Source organism: Eremothecium cymbalariae, chromosome 6 (assembly GCF_000235365.1).
Source record: "Eremothecium cymbalariae DBVPG#7215 chromosome 6, complete sequence".
Classification (NCBI taxonomy): domain Eukaryota; kingdom Fungi; phylum Ascomycota; class Saccharomycetes; order Saccharomycetales; family Saccharomycetaceae; genus Eremothecium; species Eremothecium cymbalariae.
In genome coordinates this window covers 415,603-435,055 of record NC_016454.1, presented here as the reverse complement: position 1 = coordinate 435,055, position 19,453 = coordinate 415,603, and the positions used below count along the sequence as shown (strand labels likewise).

Sequence of the window (19,453 nt, the reverse complement as noted above, 5' to 3'; positions counted from 1 at the left end):
ATTTATAAAGCCGTATATGTTTGCAGACCACCATGTCGCAGCTAATTGGAATACCATTAAAGAAGACCCTTCAAATTGATTTATATAGACAACTGGGTGATGTTATAGACTCAACGTTTTACCAAGTGTCTAGTATATTCGCTGATGATTTGGCCAAGGTTAATAAAATGCGAGAAGTTTTACTTACATCCGAAGTCTCTGAAAAGAATTTAGAAAAGCTGAAGAAGTATTGCAATTACGTGTTTTGTTTAATAGCCAAGTTTCCTGATAAACAAATTGAATTTACTTGGTTTGAGTCCTTGGGTCATAAATCGTTTGGAAAGTCTTCTTCCCTATTTAAATTTGAATTATTAAACGTTGTATACAATATTGGTGCAATGTATTCGTTGCTAGCACTAGATTACAATGATGGTTCTCAGGAAGGATTGAAGAAATCGTGCAAATGTTTCCAGGAGAGTGCAGGTTGTTTTCAGTATATTCTGGATTCATTAGATAATGAACTGGGAGTGTTGCTTGAGGAAAAATCCTTAACATCCTTACTATATTTATCTTTAGCAGAGGCCCAGGAACAGTTTTGGTTTAAGGCAGTTCAAGATAAATTAAAAAATTCGTTAATTGCAATGCTAGCAATGCAAGTTTCTATATTTTACGAAGAATCGTATCAATATGCAAAAACCAGCCCGATAATCAAAACCGATATGGTAAGACAAATTAGAGACAAATATTATTACTTTTGCAGTGTGGCATATTATCGAAATGCTTTATATTTTAATGAAAAGGAAGAATATGGAAATGCAATTAGATCATTAAAGGAAGCTCAACAGAACATCAGCTCAGCTGGTCAAAGCCCTTATTGTCTGACCCTTCAGAAGGAATTGAACGATATGGTGAGGATTTCGGAAAGAGATAATGACTTGATTTACCTGCAAGTTGTTCCTGATAGTTGCCCCGTTATAAAACCAGCAGTAATGGTCAAGGCATTGATTATAGATGAGTTATCTTCATATGAAAAAAGCTGGGGAATATTTAAAAACCTGCTGCCCATAGATGTCACTGAGGGAGCCGCCGCATTTAACATAAGACAAGACAAATATGTGGAAAATTATATTAAAGACCCACTAATGATGCTAAACAAATTTTTGAATGATAAGCTTCCAGAAAATGAACTCCCTTCAGAAATAAAACACTTGACGGAGGAAGACTGGAATGTCTATTCAAAGTCTCTATCAGATATGGCTGAGCTTTCGAAATTAGTTGAGCAGAAAGTTCAAGAAGTTGAAGGCCTTTTACAACAAGAACAGAACAATGAAACGGAAATGAGAAATTTATATGGGACCATGCAGTGGAATTTATCCAGGTCAAAAGAGCTGAATGCCACATTCAAAAACAGAATAAGTAAAATAAAAGAATATATCACCCAGGGGAGAGAAATTACTAATGAAACTACAAAACTACTTAACATGATTGACAAAAAAATAGTAACAACAGAAATCAAGCTTCCTGAAAGTGACGACCCCATAGTGCGCAAGGTAGGCAAAGTCACGAAGGAAAGGTACGATTATATACACAATATAGAACAGAAGTCACTGACGAACAGAATATTGCCCAAGCTCGTAACGCACTATAAGAACACTGGTTCTTTGGACTTTGAAGATATTTTTCATGAGCACTTGAAATTGTTTCAACAAGATTTGTTAAATGTTCAATCTGAGAAGCAGCGTAACGAGGAATTAATTCAGGAGCTTTCTACTAAAAAGAATGATGAAACTTCAACGACGAACATATCAAATCCGAGACATATTTATATCCAGGAATTAAAATACTCAATGCATCTCTTGGATGAGGTGAAAGGGAATATTGAAGAAGGATTTAAATTTTATGGCGACCTCAATGATTCAATTGTCAAATTACGGAACGATGTTCATGATTTTGTAACTCAAAGAAAGGTTGAACATGATAAATTTCAATCCAAAATACAGAAAAATTGACGAGATTATTTTTAACATTAATATACCAATATATTTTTTTGTTAAACATAAAAATAAAAACAGAGAAACATTAAATTAGTACTATTTACAATGCAAGAAAGTCTGCTTTTCTTCACAAGAGCTACCTGTCACTCGTAGTCATTTTTTTCTTATCCTTATTAAGATTGTATCTGTGGCGTCTGCTCGTAAGGTGGAGTTCCCAGTTCCGTTTGCCTATTGCAATTAATGGCTGCTGATCCTTATCGCGACATATATCACATCGATAGTGGTGCCATTCACCATCATTTTTTGGACTAGATGTATCTGTTGGCTGACTAATTAAAAACTCCAGCCCATGAGGGACAAAACGTTCATTAGTAATTATATTGTTTTCCAGAAATGATTCGGTTATATTAATTGCCCTACGAGACACTGTGGCCTCCCACTCATCCAACTTAGTGGCATCTAAAATATAGATATTTCCATTTAAGTCTGGCACCAGCATCTTACGTATCCACTTGATTTGTCGTTTTGCATACTGCCTGGTTCTAAGCTTCATCTTATCTGCACACTCTTGAAAACTCATCCCGCCATGCTGCTCCGCATTTCCTTCTAACCAAGGCAGAAACTCTTTGAACCCAATTACCTGCCAGATACCATTTTCAAGCTGTTCCTGAGTGAATTTGGACATTCTGTAAAATGTGTGCAAACTTTTAATTTCTTCAATCCCACCTTGCTCTAACATTTGATCTACCCTATCGTCTAGCCTGCCCTCCAACTCCTCAGGCCTACTGTAAACCCACAAAAATAACGCATCAAACTTCAGCTCCTTTCTCTGATTAGAAAACGCATCACTTGGCTTTACCCCACTTGTATAATATATCTCCAACATACGCCGCACACGTCGGGTATCATTGGGATGATATTTATTCGCAATTGACAAATCAACATTCCGTAATGCTTCATACAACTCCCGCCGATCTTTAGATTCCAATATTCGTTTTTCTTTCTCACTCGGAACACGTCCGCCGATTAAAACCCTTTTGGCAAACAATATTTGCAAATAATAGTGTGTACCACCAACTATAATCGGAATTTTCCCACGTGAATGTATCTCCTTGATACTCTTTAGACATTCGTCTTCGAATCTGTGCAAATAATACTCCTCCTTCCAATCCACATGGTCCATTACATGGTGTGCGATACCCTCCCGATTGGCAAACGGATGTTTGTTCGTAATAATCGGCAACCCCCTGTACACCTGCATTGAATCTGAATTAATCACCTCACCATTGAATCTCTTGGCTAGCTGTATCGACAGCTGCGACTTACCCACCCCGGTAGTCCCTGCAATCACAATCACCTTGGGCTTATGAATCTGGCTATACATCCTTTTGAACATACGGGTCCCATTGATATGTGTACACATACATCCAGACAGATAAATATATATACATATATATACATATATATACATATATATAAATGGCATCTCATCATCGCGGAAAGACGAGGGACAGAGGAGAAAACGTTTTAGGATTTTTGATTTCTTTTTTTACAAAGCCCGGGTAACCCAAATTCAACAATCATCACCCTCATCGCCGTCGTCATACCATCCACTCTCGTACACAGAAGCCAAAGTCCCCAGCTTCTCCTTCAACTCCTCCCGATCCGAATCATACCTGAACTGCCTCGTAACCACATCTTGCCAATTCAAAAACACATCCCTACTCTTCTCTGTAATCCCCAGATCCACATGTCTCAACTGTCTATAATCTTCCGGTATAGTGTCCGACGGCGCCCAACGGTCCGTCCACAGCACCTTCCGTCTCCGCGCATCAGCATCTTCACCAGCACCAGCGCCGGCACCACACCTGCTCCGCATAATCCGCACCTGCGAGAATACCTCCGAACCCATCCTCTCCCTCCCACCAGCCTTGCGCCGCGGCACCCTCCCCCAAAAACCGTCCTCCCGTCCACCATCCGTCCGCACAAGGTCCACCACGTTGCGCTGGACATCGGCCAGCGTCAACACATCCACTAAGTACGCCAAACTCACACCATGTCCTGCCACCATATTCACACTATCAAACGCCTGGCACACCCGCCCGCCAAACTCCCAGTGCGACAGCCCACCCACACTATACAGCGGTACATACACACTGCTTTCCTCCACCATCGTCAGCGTCGCTCGAATCCTATTGTGCTCCAATAGCCGCCCACGCCGCCCCTGCGTCCCGGAGCCGCCCACCTCCGCGTCCTCGTTTAACCCCCAACAAAAATACTCCACTTTAGGCAATTCATCCTTTAACTCAATAACCATCCCCGAACTGAACCCGCCCCACCCATTGTCTACCTCGCTCACCACGTTGAACCCTTGCAAAGAATCGCATTGTTCCAGCTGTGCATGAAGACTATCCTCAAAAAACCTTAACAAACAATTACCGCGGAACTCTTCCAAACCAACTGCGTAGCTCTCAAACGCCCTTTGTCCCAATTGTTCATAATCCGGTGCCTTCTCCGGCTCCTGTGCATTATGGTACCATCGTTCCAACTCGTTCACGCTGCTCGGCCCGTATACCATCCGACAATAGTCCGACCAATATTTTGCCGCCGATCGTTCCAAAATAGGAACCGCACCGTTGCGGTCCAACGCAGCCTGGTACGACGACCGCTGGATTCTGCGGCCCGTATGTATAACCTGCGCGCCCGCTGCGTCTCCGCCGCCCGCCGTTTCCTGCGACAAACTCTGCAGCAGCTCCTGCTCCTTCGAATCATCAACACAATAGTCTGCTTCGGAAACATACTGGTATTTGCCAAGAGACCCGCTTCCGTTCTTGGCATCCCACAGTACTGCCCTGGGCTCATACGACATACTCTGCCCCCCTCCGTCCAGTGTCCCATGTAAAAACACTTTTGCGTCGCATCCGTTGTCGTTGTTGTCCAGCAGCTGTTTCTCTCTGCAATTGAAGAATTGTGTCAGAATGTGACCTGCTCTATGCGACACTCCTAAGTTTATTACCTCGTGCATCCCCTTATTATGATTATTATTATTAGTGATATACCGCACGACGTACTCGAAATGCAGACAGGCTGGTTCAGGGTCAGGGTCAAGGTTCTGGTTCTTCTGTGTGTTGCATGAAAGGTAGATCACCCACAACTTAATTATTGATATGCAAAAGGGATCCCTCCAGGAAGAAAAGGCGACGGGAGTTTTTTATGACAGCCGGATTCCGGGCTTTCGCGCGGAACGGTTCCACTAACACCGCAGACACAGCTTAACTAAACCAGGGCACAGCTCTGCTGGCAGAAGAATACGGTGGAAGACATCGTGCTTAGAGAGGGTTCCAAAATATATAAAGAACAAAGATCATTTCGATTCCATGTACCGGAATATTAGGTTGTGTTTTATTGGCAAGGAAGTGGTTCTGTAGTCTATATATAAATATAGTGCAGGTTTTTTCTCCAGCGACGCATAGGTTTGGATTCTAGTACAGGAAAAAAGGCAGCAAGCTTTTGTTTCACGTAATATCATAGCACGGTGGAGAGAAGTTTATTAGGTGTAAGGATATAACGAATTTGGTTCGTAGATCATCTGTTATAGCTGGGTAAAAGGTAGGGCGACGCATAGATAGGTATTTTGGCAGGTTGCTGACGTAAAAATACAGGAAAGATGACGGGATCACTTGAGACGGTAGGTGACAATTGGAGATCACTGGATCGTATTGCGAGTGGTGGTGGTGACAATACCCATAAGAAGGAGGGGGAAGAGGGGGATCTCATAGATCCTAAGGATTTGGATTGGGATGATCGGTACGATGAGGACAATCCTCATAATTGGCCGGTTTGGAAAAAGTGGTATACTACGTTAGTAGCAGCATTTTTGTGTTTGGTCGTGTCGATGGGGTCATCGTTGTATGTTTCGGCGGTTCCCGAGTTGGTGTTGAAATATAACATTGATCAGACCTTGGCTCTTGCAGGGTTAACTTTCTATTTGTTGGGTTTGGCTATGGTTGTTGGTGCGCCACTTTCTGAGGTTTATGGTAGAAAGCCTATTTATTTACTTTCACTGCCTCCTTCTATGCTGTTTGCTTTGGGAGTTGGATTCTCTGGGCAGCGGATGGGCATTATCTTGCCTTTGAGGTTTTTGTCAGGTGTGTTTGCATCGCCAGCTTTATCTGTTGCTAGTGGTACTATTGTTGATATATTTGATGTGGACCAGGTTTCTGTAGCCATGGCTAGTTTTTGTATGGCGCCGTTTTTGGGGCCTGTTATTTCTCCGATTATGGCGGGCTTCGCAGCTGAGAAGAAGGGCTGGAAGTGGGGTGTTTGGATCCATCTTATTGCGGGAGCTGTGCTGTTCCCCTTTGTATGTTTTATGCCGGAATCTCATAGGATGGTGATCTTGCGCAAGCGTGCGGCGAAGCGTGGGCTGTCTATTAAAAAGATGAGTAGAGAGGAGATGCATAGGTTTATTAAGATGACGTTCACGGTGACTGTTTTCAGGCCTATTAAGATGCTTTTTGTCGAACCCATTGTGCTTGTGTTTTCTGTGTATGTTGCATTCGTATTTGCAGTTTTATTTGCATTTTTTGAAGCATACCCTATCATCTTCCGCCAAGTGTACCATTTCTCGATGGGTGAGTCTGGTTTGACGTTTTTGGGTATTTCCGTTGGGTTATGGATTGGGACTATATTTTACATTTGGTATGACCGTAAGTATTACTACCCAGCAGCTCCGGAGGGTACCCCTCCATTGGCAAATCCTGACAGTAAGAGAGATGCTCCATTGAGAGGCCGGAGAGATCCTACGAGCGGGAAATTATTAAACATTGCTCCTGAGGAATTTTTGCTGGTGACCAAGGTTGGATCTATTGCATTGCCAGCAGCGTTGTTTTGGATGGGTTGGTCTGCCAAGGAATCTGTTCATTGGATGGTGCCTTTATTGGCAGGTGTTCCATTCGGGTTTGGACTGATTCTAATTTTCTTTAGTGTGTTGATGTACTTTACTACATCGTACCCAGTGTTGGTTGTGTCTTCTGCATTTGCCGCAAACAATATGTTGCGTTATATTACCAGTTGTGTGTTCCCATTATTCACCGTGCAAATGTATAATAATCTGGGTATCGATTGGGCATCTTCTCTATTTGGGTTTATCAGTCTTGCCATGGTTCCTGTACCTTGGATCTTTGAAAGATATGGGAAAGCCATGAGAAAGAAGTCTGTTTTTGGTTATGATGCACTAAAACCTTACCAGGGAGCATCTGGGCCAGCAGAAGCCGATAGCGAGGATACTACTGAAGTTGATGTGGAGGTTGATGGGGCATTACCACCAGCTGACTTGAACAAAGAGAAGTATTCCAAAGAGAATGTTTAAAAGGGCCAGGAGCAGAAGTATAAATCAAAAAAGAATAAAAAAATAAATTAAAGTGAATGGAAGTTCACCACAGGATAGAACAAGATTGAATTTGCATTTGTGAACAAGACAAACTCACTTAATTATGAATTAAAAGGTTGAACTCAACTTTATAATTTGAACTCATATTATGAATGGCATATTAATTATACATATTAGATGCTCGAGGTGCATTATAAGCCGTCGCTTTGCATGTCTTTTTAAAATGACTCATGTATTTATAGCGTAAACTTTGAGCATTATATTTTTTTATACTATTGGCGCATCCCCTTAATACTCATTCAACTGTATATCAGTATTATATTTTCTAAAACCTAACTAATCTTTGTTTAATTAAAACTAGTAGTATAGTTCTATTTAGCTTTTCTCAGAATGGAGGCATTTTATTTATAAAATATATCATCGTTACCGATATATTTGGGTAATATTTGGGAATCCGTAGGGGGTTGAATCAGCTAATGATGGCGCATATAGCAAACTCTCACGTAATCTTTTAATTGCAATTATACTGTACATATGGTGACTATTACATTCAAAAAAAGAGAGAGAAGAAATATATATATGTATACATCATTTCTTGAAAAGATTGTCACCTTTGTTAAATTGAAGCTTTTTGTCCTGACCTCCACTAATAATGCCAACATCCTTAGCCCATTTAACAGCAAAAACCTTATCATTGATTCCCTTCTGTACTGACTTATCCTCCCTCGTGATGGTATACAAGGGCGCGTCTGATCTGACATCCCAAACCCTAACAGTTCCATCGTGGGAACCAGAACACAACATATATTCATTTTCAGGGCAAGTATCTAAAGAGACCACAAAATTATTGTGGCCAATGAGTTGCTTCTGGATAATCTTGGATGATGAATCCATTCTTGGATCATGCAAGATAATGTGTCTAGCGCTAGACCCACAAGCCAACAGCCTTCGGGCTGGCATTTCAACAATTGAAAGCAATGAGTAAGAAGTAGTCTTGGTGTCAACACAGCGCGACGTAACCAAATCCCACGTCTTAATCATATGATCTTGCGATACAGAATATCCTACGGTACTATCATTGGAGTCGAAAATAGCTTGTTCAACAGGCGCTTTGTGGGACTCCAACAGGGACAATGGCGCACGTCTTCTTATCGATCCATCTTTTAACGCAAGCTTCCTTCTCTTTTTTGAAGCAGTCGATAGTTTTTCTCCTAGATCACTCACCGGATCAACGGCCGTCATTTCCTTATAGTTAGTCGACCAGATACCAATAGTATTATCATAAGAAGCGGACAATATCTTTTCTCCCCGAACATCAATAGAAACTACTGGGGCCTTGTGACCTTCCAAGATAGCCAACGTATGCGCATTTTCAACATCCTCAAATTCATCCAAGTTCTTAACATCGTCGTTTTTAGTCTTCCATAGACGTAACGTACGGTCATTACCACCCGAAACCATTCTTGTGTTAGACACATATTTCACCGCTCGAACCGCACCCGAGTGACCAGAATATTGTTTTTCCACCTTCCCAGACAAATTCCAAGTACGCACAATCCCATCGTATGAACCACTAACAATCTTATTCCCTCCAACATCCAAAGCACTCACCCAGTCGTCATTATCAAAACTGTTCAAATAAGATGGCGGAAGAACCGCCCTAGTATATTCAACATTTAAAATCGTTTCCGTAGATAGCCCTTTCTTCGTCAAATACTCCTGCAGTGAAGTCCTCAATAACTCCCCATCTACCAAAAAATCAAAAGGAATTGGTTTCTCCAACCCTAACAAATGATTCACAATTTCCGATAATCCATACCTTTTCAAAGATACTGGGGCAAACAGAGGCGTATCTAAAACATGCAGAGATTCATCAGACTCTCTAGTGAAAAACTTGATCTTAGCCTGTGACTTGTCCTCGGCCATATTCTACAATCCTATCGTTCAGAGCTTCCTGCTTGTGCCTTCTTGGTCTAAACTATCTGCAATACCACCTACTTTTTTATTTTTCAATATTGAGATGAGATGAGATGAAGAACCTTCAAATTTTTCAAAATCACCCAAAAAGAAACGAAACCGTCTTAATGAGAATTCTGAATAGAAACCTGACCAGCACTATAACTAGAAGAAAACCATAAGTCTACAACTTGTTTATGTTTACTCAATCAAAATCTACAAGCTAATAACAACTACAACAATCCCAGAATGTATCGCTCACGCAGTTACCAATTAGAGCCTCCAAAAAAGTTAATTACCCTATTCAGTATGAGGACGTTTGCGAATATCAATCTAGCTCTTCTTTTCCCCTCTGATCATCTACTACACAAGATGGCACAGTGAATAGAAGGCATATATATTTCGTATCACTGAGAGAAAACATAAATCAAAAGCTTTCTAACAGTAAAAGTGTCTTGCAGAATCCAAAGAGGCATAGCTGACAGTTTCTGTAGAAATAAGAATTTTTCAACAAATTTATTAAGTCCGGGTAACACTAAAGGTTGGCGAACCTGGTTAAGCCAAGAAGCCTTTAGGGTTACTTTTACACATACTATACAATGTAGTAGAGGCTTGTCTTTGGGAATGATGCTTCTTAGAGCTTGTAGGAGGGCTGTATTCTCCGTATACAGACATATGCAAGGTTAGGAGCTGGGCGCTCTTCTTTTTGCGCTCTTCTTTTAATGTGGGGTTTGTAATAAGACGTAGTGACAATCATCGCCAACGAGGTCATAACGAATGTAGGTAGAATTCCGCCATCGGATGCCAGTCCCGTGCAGCCACCCGATACTTCCCGAGCCTTTTGAGCATTCGCGAGTCAGTTTCTATGCGGTTAGCAGCTGGGTTTGTAATGAATATGATGTAGCAGCTTCCTGGGAAAGGGGAGCGGGAGCGAGTAGTTTTAGTTATCAAATATTGAGAGGTTATATACTATCCAAAGGAGAATTGGATTGGAGCAGTCTTGCATTCATCTGCACCACATAGGTTTTTCAACAGGGTTGATAAATTATAGTCAGTTTTATATCGGTATCGAATAGTTGACACAAGATGGCATCGAGTATTCCTGGTCCAGTTGCATTACCTGAGTCACGTTATGATTTGAATACTTACTGGGGTCGTGTGCGTCACTGTGCAGAAATTGCCGATCCTACTATGCTACTTACTACAGAGGCAGATCTTAAACAGGCTAGGGATATCATCAGTGCTTATCGACATGGGAAGTTGAAAGAACCTACTCCAGAGTTCTGGTATGCGAAGAAACAGTTGGATTCTACTGTACACCCTGATACTGGTGATACGGTTTTGTTGCCCTTCCGGATGTCTAGTAATGTGTTATCGAATTTGCTTGTGACAACTGGTATGTTAACTCCTGGTATGGGTACCATGGGTACGGTCTTCTGGCAATGGGCTAATCAGTCTTTGAATGTTGCAGTGAATTCTGCGAATTCCAACAAGTCGCATCCAATGTCTACACAGCAATTGGTTACAAACTACACAGCTGCTGTGACGGCTTCTTGTGGTGTTGCTGTTGGTTTGAATAAGCTGGTGCCTAGGTTAAAGAATCTCTCTGCCAATACCAAGATGGTTTTGGGAAGGCTGGTGCCCTTCGCCGCCGTTGTTTCAGCAGGTGTTATTAATGTGTTTTTAATGAGGGGCAATGAGATTCGCAAGGGCATTACGGTATACGATTCGAATGGGGATGAGGTTGGGAAGTCTAAAAAAGCTGCGTTTTTGGCAGTTGGTGAGACAGCGCTAAGCAGAGTGATTAATGCAACGCCAATTATGGTGATACCTCCCTTGATTATGGTGCGTTTGCAGAAGGGTCCGCTTAAGGGTAAACGGTTTGCAGTTCAGTCATTAGTCCAGTTGGTTGTCATCACAGCGACTGCATTTGCAGCGTTGCCTTTTGCTCTAGGCGTGTTCCCTCAATACCAAGCTATAAATGTGAAGAAACTGGAACCTGAGCTATCTGAAAAGAAAGACAGAGATGGTAAGGTGATTCAGCAAGTCTATTTCAACAGAGGGATGTGATTGCCTTCAAAAGCAAAGAAGATGGAAAGTATTATTTAAAGAAAGATAAAAAATAATATTAAAGGGAGATGAATTATAAATATTATATACTTCTCACCGTCTTGTGTATCTAGTTGCTCTCAAAGCCAAATTAATAAACTTTTTAAGATTGGTTAAACAAAAAAGTATATACCAAAATTCAACGAAAACTGTTTTCAATGATGTATCCACATCAAAGATGAGTTACCAGGTAGTAGCATATCAGTTAGTTGCTGTTCTGTAGATGGTTCTTCAAATAATCTTGTTATTTCTTCCAAACGTGACTGCATACTTTCTCGAGACAAGAAGCAGCATCCGAACCCACCCAGGTCAGTAGAGAAAGACTCGTATCCATATTGCTGAGACAACGTGTCTATGAATTGGTCTATTTCCTGATAATCAATATCTTTATTTAACAAAGTCAATGCACATCCACCACCACCGGCACCTGTCAACTTGGTGGCCCCAACTTTCATATTATCACTCAGACACTTTACTGCTTCCAAACCAGGATGGGACACGCCAAGAGAAACTAAGAGTCCATGGTTTATTCTAACCAACTCCAACAACTCCGCATACAGCAGAGTGTCAGTGTCAACTGCTGGAAGTATTTTACTGGCCTTTTTTGCAATCTGCTCCATGGCATCTAGTATCGGCGTAGTAATCAAAGGATCCTTTTCTACCAACTTCCTCACATTTGCAACCAAAACCTTTGTAGATTTGGGAATCTTGGTGTTCGTCAAAATCATTGGGATCTGCGGAAAGTCTTTCATCGGTTCAAACCTCGTAGAACCATCACTTTGCCGTTGGAAAAGAACTGCGTTACCGTACGTCGCAACTGCGTTATCAATACCAGAGGGAGTCCCATGTATACACTTCTCCCCCGTGAGAGACCACTGATTAATAAACGCTTTTTCTGCAGCTGTTAGCCGATTCGATTCATGGCCAATATGGCCCCCGAGCTTGGCCATCGCCAACGATAAACACACTGCTACAGACGCACTAGACCCAAGACCAGCACCAATCGGCAACGTCGACTTCATAATAAATTTGATCCCCTTCATATCAGGACATAAACACATGTATAAGTATAGAAAGCAAAACGCCGCATGGCGTGTCAATGTATCATCCAACTTCGATAACGGTTGCTCCAAAAATTCCGTCAACTCAGACTGCAAGTTCTTGGAATGAAAACATTTACTCAACACCTCCTTAGAGATAGAACTCAACTCCTTATGAGACCACTTACAACTAAACTTAATATCTGGAAACTCCATACCAATAGTTTCCTCATCCTGACATTGTGAAACAAAAAGATATGTTCTTAACGATGACACACTGGCGGCAATAGCTGCCCTATTGTAAACCGCCGCATGCTCACCAAAAATGATAACCTTCCCTGGAGCTGAAGTGACCAACGGTAGCAAAACGGATGGAGAAATAATAGTCATCGACCCTATGACGTTTTTGATTATAAATTTATGTGTCTTGTGGCCTTCGTTTTCTTGTTTGTTGTTTGCAAGACGAGGCGAAATATCTTGGACTTAGCAACTTGTGTATAGAAGCCGACTTGTTTTTTCACCACAAATCAATTAAACAAACGGTCTAAGTCGACAACCACACAGTACGTTGCTGATGTTACGGTCTTCACTTGCTATACACTTGATGACGCCTTTTTGCTTTGAGTAAGGCAACCATGGCATGCATTGATAACGACTCCCCCACTCTGTTGCGGGAATCCATTAAAAAATTCAAGCACGTGACATAAAACAAGTCCTACCCGGATCACGTGATCTCCGATCACCGCTCTAAAAAACCGCGGTTGCGAAGCTCGAATCTACCGAGTGACCCACGGAGCCAACGGACAACACCCATTGGAACACCGGACTGGAGACGTGCCATCCCGCCCGCCTTCCCACGGGCTGCTCTTGCTGTGCTGGATTAAACTCCCCTTCAGCGATGAGAGCAAAGAGCCTAGAGCCCAACCATTACTGCTGGGCCGGTGGTGGACTTCTCTCACCACCAGACACCGCGGGCCCGCAAGAATCGATAATAAACAGGACACGTCGATCCAGATAGATCACGATGGCCTCTGATGAGGCCTCTAAGTAGCGTGAAGCGCAGCCCGCCTAGAACGACAGGCCACTTTAATGCAATCTTGTCCAGCCGCAGGTTCGAACGCGCGAACACGTTCGAAGACCAGGCCAGAATTCATTGGCTACGCTCCCACTTAGCTAACCGTCACAGTTATAGACTAACACTCAGAGAAGTGTTTATATAGCACTGCTAATTTTTATTAAGTCACGTGCTCTCCTTGTCATAAAAGCTGCAGCGCACCAGAAGAAGAGTGGCTCCTAAAAGGCAGCGTTCGGCATTATATTCAGTAAGAGGATAGTGGTATGGTAGCTCAGCAGAGCGGTCCAATTGTGTCCGGAATAAAATGTACCGGACTCTGTATTGCGTGAGGCAGGGTACCTATAGGCCGGACAGTTCCGGACAGTGTTCGGTGTAGGCTCTCTAGCGTAGTAAGATTTTGTATTATAGTAGCTTGCTTCAAGTGCTATTTGGCATGGTTGTTTCGAATGCTATGACGATGAGTGGAAGTCAAAGCGCCTTCAAAGATGGAGAGTTCAGGCAGTGTGGTAGGTAACCCTTCTATGGAGGTGCTTCTACGGGTGCTGGCGGACAGGCAGCAGCAGCAGCAGCGTGTCAAGGCACAGTATGAGCAAAAGCTGCAAAATGTAGTGAAGCTCACGGAGTCTCTTCTGGTGTCCTGTGGAGATGGCAATCCGAAAGTGGATGTTCCAAAACTTGATGAGGTTCTTGGTGGTGGCCTGCAGGTGATAGAGCGGGAGGGTCGGACTTATGCGTTGGTTCCTCTCGAAGAAGTACCGTCTGGACAAGGTGTAGAGCGGCAGCGGCAGCCAGAGCAAAGGAAAAACAAAGGGAAACGAAAGAAGAAGAACCAGATTGCATGTTCATACTGCCATGAGATTGGCCACACACGAGGGGCATGTGAAAAGCGGTTATTGAATCTGGGGTCTCGGTAGCGCCGCAGTTGGTTTGAACGGACAAACAGTTATTAGCTATTGTACATGCAGTCAGATATATAATAAGCATATATATATATATACATATATGGTTGGTAATCTATTTCTTTTCACTCACGGCTTCTCTTCTCGCTGCATCCTGCAATAGATTTGTGTCCACTATGCTTTTGTTCAAGTACACATACCGCACGGTAGAACCTCTAATGAATATGTTGCGTACACTGGAGAGATGGGGATACTTTGCATTGTTATTACAAGATATGTTATCCAGTTTGAGGTTTAGGAACTGATCAACAGACTTCAGAGTGCCTTTCAATTCAATGTCATTTTTGAGCTGGAGAGGGTGAGGAGAGTTCGTTAGTAACTGGGTGACAATAGGTCAAAAAGGGGTAGGGTGTAAAATCCTTTCAAGGTGTCTATGGCACATACTTCTACTGTAACCTCTTGATCAACTAAGGTTTTGAGGAAGGAGAAGAATAGCATTATTTGTTTGCTTTGTGTCTCTTTAGGTTGTTGAAGTTGGTGCTTGTCTTAATCCAAAAGCTCAAGTTTTTTTTCACGGGTTTTTTGGCAGTAAGCCAATTAGTCTAACCTACAGGTGAAAGATTTAGCTGCAGTGGAAGGCATTGCAGTGCCTATACAGCTGAGGCAGAGCAATTAGTGTGTACTGGGCTTTGAATTATGATAAAAAAATATGTGCTAGTTATAAGTTATAGTTTAAAAACGATCAACGAATAAAGTAGGAAATTCACACATAGGTTGTAGGAGATATCAACGGGACAAGGTGGCAGGGGGAAGTGGTGTGGGTGGGGGATCACTGCTCGGATTCAACCGTTTCTCTTTTCTTCAAGACTAATGGGTGTCCGGTAACCCTGAAGTAGATGTCCTTGACATCATCTGTCATGGACTCAAAATGTGAGGAAGCATCGTAAGACTTGGACAAATAGATGTTGTCTTTTGAGCCGTCTTCTTTAGGTTCGAAAATCTCAGCAATACCCATAAAACGTTCCTCAATGTTGCCAAGAATCTTGAAGGCAGGCTCTAGTTCAATATGAGGTTTGTCCGTCTCGATTATGGTTGATACGATAGCCAAGTAATGGCCCTTGGAGGCTACGTGATGAGTGTCGGATACCACGGCAATGTAGATGTCGTTCTTTCTGCCCACTTGAGATTGCGAGATGATTATTTGACACGAGTCTGCATTCGAAGTATTTGCCACGGGGTGATCCAAAATACAAATGGCTCTGATCACTTTTTGTCCTGTCGATTGGCACTTCTCTGGAAAGTAAGTTGGATCCGCAATGACCACTGGCGCTCTGGCAGTTCCTTCTTTAGTTAGAATACCTTGGAATTTGCCATCCTCCGTATACATCACCTTTTCAACAGGTGTGTTCAACATGTAGGTGCCACCAAAGACAGCAGACAATCTAGTAAAGCCTTGAGGGAGCTCACCTAAACCATATAACGGGTAGAGATACGGAGACTTGCCGTAGCGGGCTACACTCTGCACATACAAGACAATTCTCTCAAAAGTCGGTCTTGCTGGTTGCTGAAGGTAGTCATCATTGGTCCACAACGCCATGGCATGGCCAATGAAATCCTTCGTGCTACTCCCCAAACCAAACTTGTAGTACACCTCATCCATCGTGTTGTTGTCCAAATCCAACCCCTGATGGGTCTTTATGTCGTCTTCCTTATAATCTCCAATCCATTCAAGAAACTTCTTCATCCTCCTCTTCTCAAATATGCCCATAAATGGCGATGAAATTGCTTCCATCTCATTTGCTGGAACCTTGTAAACCTTACCCTTGTTATACACATAAGACCCACTCACCTGCTTGAACTCCACATACCTCGTCACATCCGTGTGCACAAGAATGTTCGTCAATTCCCCATTCGCCATCAAGAACTTGGGTATCAAGTCTACGTTCCAATCACGGTCCCGACCAAACCTACCCTCAATTTCCTCCTTTGACAATGGATTCTGCTTGAACTTACCATAAAGCTGAGAAAGGGTTACCGATGCTGATTCTCCACCATAATGGTCCTGCCTATCAATATGCAAAACCTTCTTACCCTCAACAGAGAGTAACCCAGACAATATACATTCGGTAAGCCCTGTACCTAGAACAATAACGTCGTAATCTTCGTCCATTGCTGTAACAAATTTGACACTTGTGCCTTCTTGACTAATCTAAAGAGTGATACTTGGATCACTGCTACTCCTATGCCTTTTTGGATCTAAAAAGGGATGGAACGTTGTTTGAATATACTGATTTAACACACAACCCTCCTTTATTAAATGTTACGGAGATCCACCATTGAGCAAGCAATCAGATATGTGGTGGTGGCCCCTTCGGTGCCCATTGCCACAACAGTGATACTCACAACGTAAATAATGATACATACCATACTAATACACACGGAGGTGCCAATGCCAACGTCATACGCAATCCAATGTCAATGGCAGTGGGCCAATTGGTCTGTATGATGTTTTTATTTTGCTTATTTAGTCAGTTGTCTGTGTTCGCATGTGTGCGTGATGGTGTGCGAAACGGGCTTTGGGTTGGCCTGCTGCTGGTGACTGCACGGGACGTAGGCAGTATGTTGGGGAGCTAATGAGATCATTGAGGGGGGATAGCAGGCCCAGCGGGGGTGTTTATGTCGTGAGCTGCACTGCTTCGAATAAGTTGTCAAGGTAGGTGTCTTCAATATCTGATAGTTTGCAACGCATGGCGGCGGCCATGCGGTTTAATGCGTCATGGAGCAGCTTCAAGTAATCATAGTTGGAACCACTGGGACCGACATTGGTGGCAATGACACGTGCAGTATCAATTATAGGCTCGGGGCCGATGTATGAGCCATTATCTTCAGTACCAATGTACACAACTGATTCGACAGTATGTTTACCTGTAGAGACGTCAATCGGCAGCTTGTCTAGGCGCTCTTGAGCGAGTAGAGGGAGGTCTTGTGGGGGGTGTAAGTGTGTTAGCACAGTGCAAGCTTTGTAACCATCTTGCTCTCTCACATTGAGATATTCTGTGACCTGTGGGACGAAATCTGGCGGGATGTAGTAGGAGACAGCAAGTACCTTGCTCTTGGGATCCGGTACCAGAGTTGCGACTCTTCCAGGAGACTCAACGGTGCCACGATGATCAGAACTGCTCTGCCAGAATCGCCTCTTGAAGCCATATATTAAGCCAGGGATACAGTAGGTGGAGTGTGGTGGAGGCTTGTATATTAGCGAGCCGTAGCCGACCACCCAGATACCTTCCTCTTGAGTCATCAGTGCAAATCTAGAATAAATATTAGGCACGATGAAGTCGTTCGCTTGACGTTGCGTGACGTCTTGTCTCAGTACTATACAGGTGCTGACGTTTGTGGCAGACCTTGTTTGCGTTTTGATTGTGGTGTGTAATGATTTATCTATGTTGAATTAAGATTACGCCCAATTCTTTTCCTAGCAGGTTTTATGTGACAAAATTACATAAGAATCGCACACGCTCTTAAAAGAATGCGCTATCTAAACCGCCAAAGGCGTCATCAAAGCCAGTGTTAAACGGCTCTGTATTTATGTCATTAAACATGGAGTCCAGAAGCTGGTTGCCTGCAGGGTTAACATCTTGTTCTTGTTGTTCCGTTGCCTGTTGCACTGCAGCATCGCTTTGTATTTGCAACTGCAGCTGTCGTTCGCGTTCCTCCTGCTCCTTCCGTTTAAGTTCCTCCTCCTCCTCTAACTGCTTTTTAAGCATCTCTTCTTCCATCTTGATACGCTCCTTTTCAAGACGTTCTCTTTTTAGTTGTTCTCGCTGCAGCTGTAGCTCACGTTCTTTTAATTGCGGATACAGCTCGGTCCAATAATTATCGGGTGCTTTATTCCCCACCAGATGAGCGGCATAGCTAAATCTATTGCGATATATCACCGTAGTGTCTGGCCTTATTGTTAACCCAAAATGCTTCTCATATTTCTCCTGGACTCGGTCTAGCACCTCTTTGTCAAACGGGTTCCTTGAAAGCTCCTTCCAACACTGGCGAAAAGGTGTCGGTTCACCAAACAGCCCCTGCTTGGCGTGACTCTCCAGACGCCGCTCCAGCTGCTCCACCTCTTCCAAACACCCACTAAGCTGCTGTCTCATCGCCTCAACCCTCGTCTCCTCAGAATATATCCTGGGTTTCCTGATCCTACTAACAGGCACCGCCTGCGTCGTCAACACATCCATCCACTCCGCCGTCAAAATATAATTCGCCAGCAAATGGTTCCGAAACGATATAGTATCACTCTCATCATGAACTGACGTCCCTATCTGCTCGGGATTCAGCCTCTGCGACTTGTGCTTCTCTAACTTCTGCTGTACAGACCCCTGCTGGCTGTGCATACCCGTCCCATGCTGGCCTTGTCCATGATGCCCATTCTGCTGCAGCAACCTCCAGCCCCTGTTCAACGGCTTCCTACCTCTCTTCGCCATATTCACTATTATATAATACCCTTAAATACCAACTGACGGCGCCGATAACGCTCTTGTCTCAGCTATATCCACCTTCTTTCCCGTCAAACTTCCTTATTCTTTCACCTCTTCTATGATTAAAGGCTTAAAACACCAATTAAAACATTGCAAAACCTCACGATAGCTGCGGTGTCTGGATTTTCCATATCATAAATCTGGTCTCGCCGCAATTCCCACCTTTAATAACTGTCAACTCCTATCACCCACATGCCACTACCTCTACTCCAAACTTCCGATGCTCTGATAACAGCCTGCAACGATGGATCACCTCCATTTCGCCAAACTCCCTGTTGTTCTATTAGATCTTGGTTTAAATAAAATCAACAAGGTAACCGCCGCGGGCTTTCCGAAAACAAAAACGATAAAACAAAAACACAAGGTTATCATTAGGAATAACTCGTGGGAATATAGGGTGTTGGAGCTGTTGAGCGGTTATATATCGGGATATATTGAGTATTGAGTAGAGATATAAGGAGGATTGCTGTAAGA

At 43.0% G+C, this 19,453-nt stretch overlaps 12 protein-coding genes across 12 annotated transcripts; 4 read left to right on the top strand and 8 right to left on the bottom strand.

Moving 5' to 3' along the window:
* Positions 1–32: 32 nt before the first annotated feature.
* On the top strand, positions 33–1,988 carry RIM20 (Rim20p; the record flags this gene model as incomplete). The annotated part of the gene is made up of 1 exon (XM_003647383.1): positions 33–1,988. The coding sequence occupies one exon, from the start codon at positions 33–35 to the stop codon at positions 1,986–1,988; it is 1,956 nt and encodes a 651-aa protein (XP_003647431.1).
* A 121-nt stretch (positions 1,989–2,109) lies between these two features.
* On the bottom strand, positions 2,110–3,459 carry MOD5 (tRNA dimethylallyltransferase; the record flags this gene model as incomplete). Its single annotated transcript, XM_003647382.1, has 1 exon — positions 2,110–3,459. The coding sequence occupies one exon, from the start codon at positions 3,457–3,459 to the stop codon at positions 2,110–2,112; it is 1,350 nt and encodes a 449-aa protein (XP_003647430.1).
* An 87-nt stretch (positions 3,460–3,546) lies between these two features.
* DML1 (Dml1p) lies at positions 3,547–4,998 on the bottom strand (the record flags this gene model as incomplete). The annotated part of the gene is made up of 1 exon (XM_003647381.1): positions 3,547–4,998. The coding sequence occupies one exon, from the start codon at positions 4,996–4,998 to the stop codon at positions 3,547–3,549; it is 1,452 nt and encodes a 483-aa protein (XP_003647429.1).
* A 642-nt stretch (positions 4,999–5,640) lies between these two features.
* Positions 5,641–7,344, top strand: TPO4 (Tpo4p; the record flags this gene model as incomplete). Its single annotated transcript, XM_003647380.1, has 1 exon — positions 5,641–7,344. One exon carries the CDS (start codon positions 5,641–5,643, stop codon positions 7,342–7,344), a length of 1,704 nt encoding a protein of 567 aa, XP_003647428.1.
* A 609-nt stretch (positions 7,345–7,953) lies between these two features.
* On the bottom strand, positions 7,954–9,291 carry YTM1 (Ytm1p; the record flags this gene model as incomplete). The annotated part of the gene is made up of 1 exon (XM_003647379.1): positions 7,954–9,291. The coding sequence occupies one exon, from the start codon at positions 9,289–9,291 to the stop codon at positions 7,954–7,956; it is 1,338 nt and encodes a 445-aa protein (XP_003647427.1).
* Positions 9,292–10,407: 1,116 nt separating this feature from the next.
* FSF1 (Fsf1p) lies at positions 10,408–11,391 on the top strand (the record flags this gene model as incomplete). Its single annotated transcript, XM_003647378.1, has 1 exon — positions 10,408–11,391. One exon carries the CDS (start codon positions 10,408–10,410, stop codon positions 11,389–11,391), a length of 984 nt encoding a protein of 327 aa, XP_003647426.1.
* Positions 11,392–11,585: 194 nt separating this feature from the next.
* Positions 11,586–12,860, bottom strand: ERG12 (mevalonate kinase; the record flags this gene model as incomplete). Its single annotated transcript, XM_003647377.1, has 1 exon — positions 11,586–12,860. The coding sequence occupies one exon, from the start codon at positions 12,858–12,860 to the stop codon at positions 11,586–11,588; it is 1,275 nt and encodes a 424-aa protein (XP_003647425.1).
* A 1,170-nt stretch (positions 12,861–14,030) lies between these two features.
* On the top strand, positions 14,031–14,459 carry Ecym_6225 (uncharacterized protein; the record flags this gene model as incomplete). The annotated part of the gene is made up of 1 exon (XM_003647376.1): positions 14,031–14,459. One exon carries the CDS (start codon positions 14,031–14,033, stop codon positions 14,457–14,459), a length of 429 nt encoding a protein of 142 aa, XP_003647424.1.
* Positions 14,460–14,559: 100 nt separating this feature from the next.
* Positions 14,560–14,942, bottom strand: LSM2 (Sm-like protein LSM2; the record flags this gene model as incomplete). Its single annotated transcript, XM_003647375.1, has 2 exons — positions 14,560–14,793; positions 14,889–14,942. 2 exons carry the CDS (start codon positions 14,940–14,942, stop codon positions 14,560–14,562), a joined length of 288 nt encoding a protein of 95 aa, XP_003647423.1.
* Positions 14,943–15,273: 331 nt separating this feature from the next.
* Positions 15,274–16,614, bottom strand: GDI1 (Gdi1p; the record flags this gene model as incomplete). The annotated part of the gene is made up of 1 exon (XM_003647374.1): positions 15,274–16,614. The coding sequence occupies one exon, from the start codon at positions 16,612–16,614 to the stop codon at positions 15,274–15,276; it is 1,341 nt and encodes a 446-aa protein (XP_003647422.1).
* Positions 16,615–17,118: 504 nt separating this feature from the next.
* Positions 17,119–17,745, bottom strand: GCG1 (gamma-glutamylcyclotransferase; the record flags this gene model as incomplete). The annotated part of the gene is made up of 1 exon (XM_003647373.1): positions 17,119–17,745. The coding sequence occupies one exon, from the start codon at positions 17,743–17,745 to the stop codon at positions 17,119–17,121; it is 627 nt and encodes a 208-aa protein (XP_003647421.1).
* Positions 17,746–17,965: 220 nt separating this feature from the next.
* On the bottom strand, positions 17,966–18,925 carry SNF6 (Snf6p; the record flags this gene model as incomplete). Its single annotated transcript, XM_003647372.1, has 1 exon — positions 17,966–18,925. The coding sequence occupies one exon, from the start codon at positions 18,923–18,925 to the stop codon at positions 17,966–17,968; it is 960 nt and encodes a 319-aa protein (XP_003647420.1).
* Between the last annotated feature and the right edge of the window lie 528 nt (positions 18,926–19,453).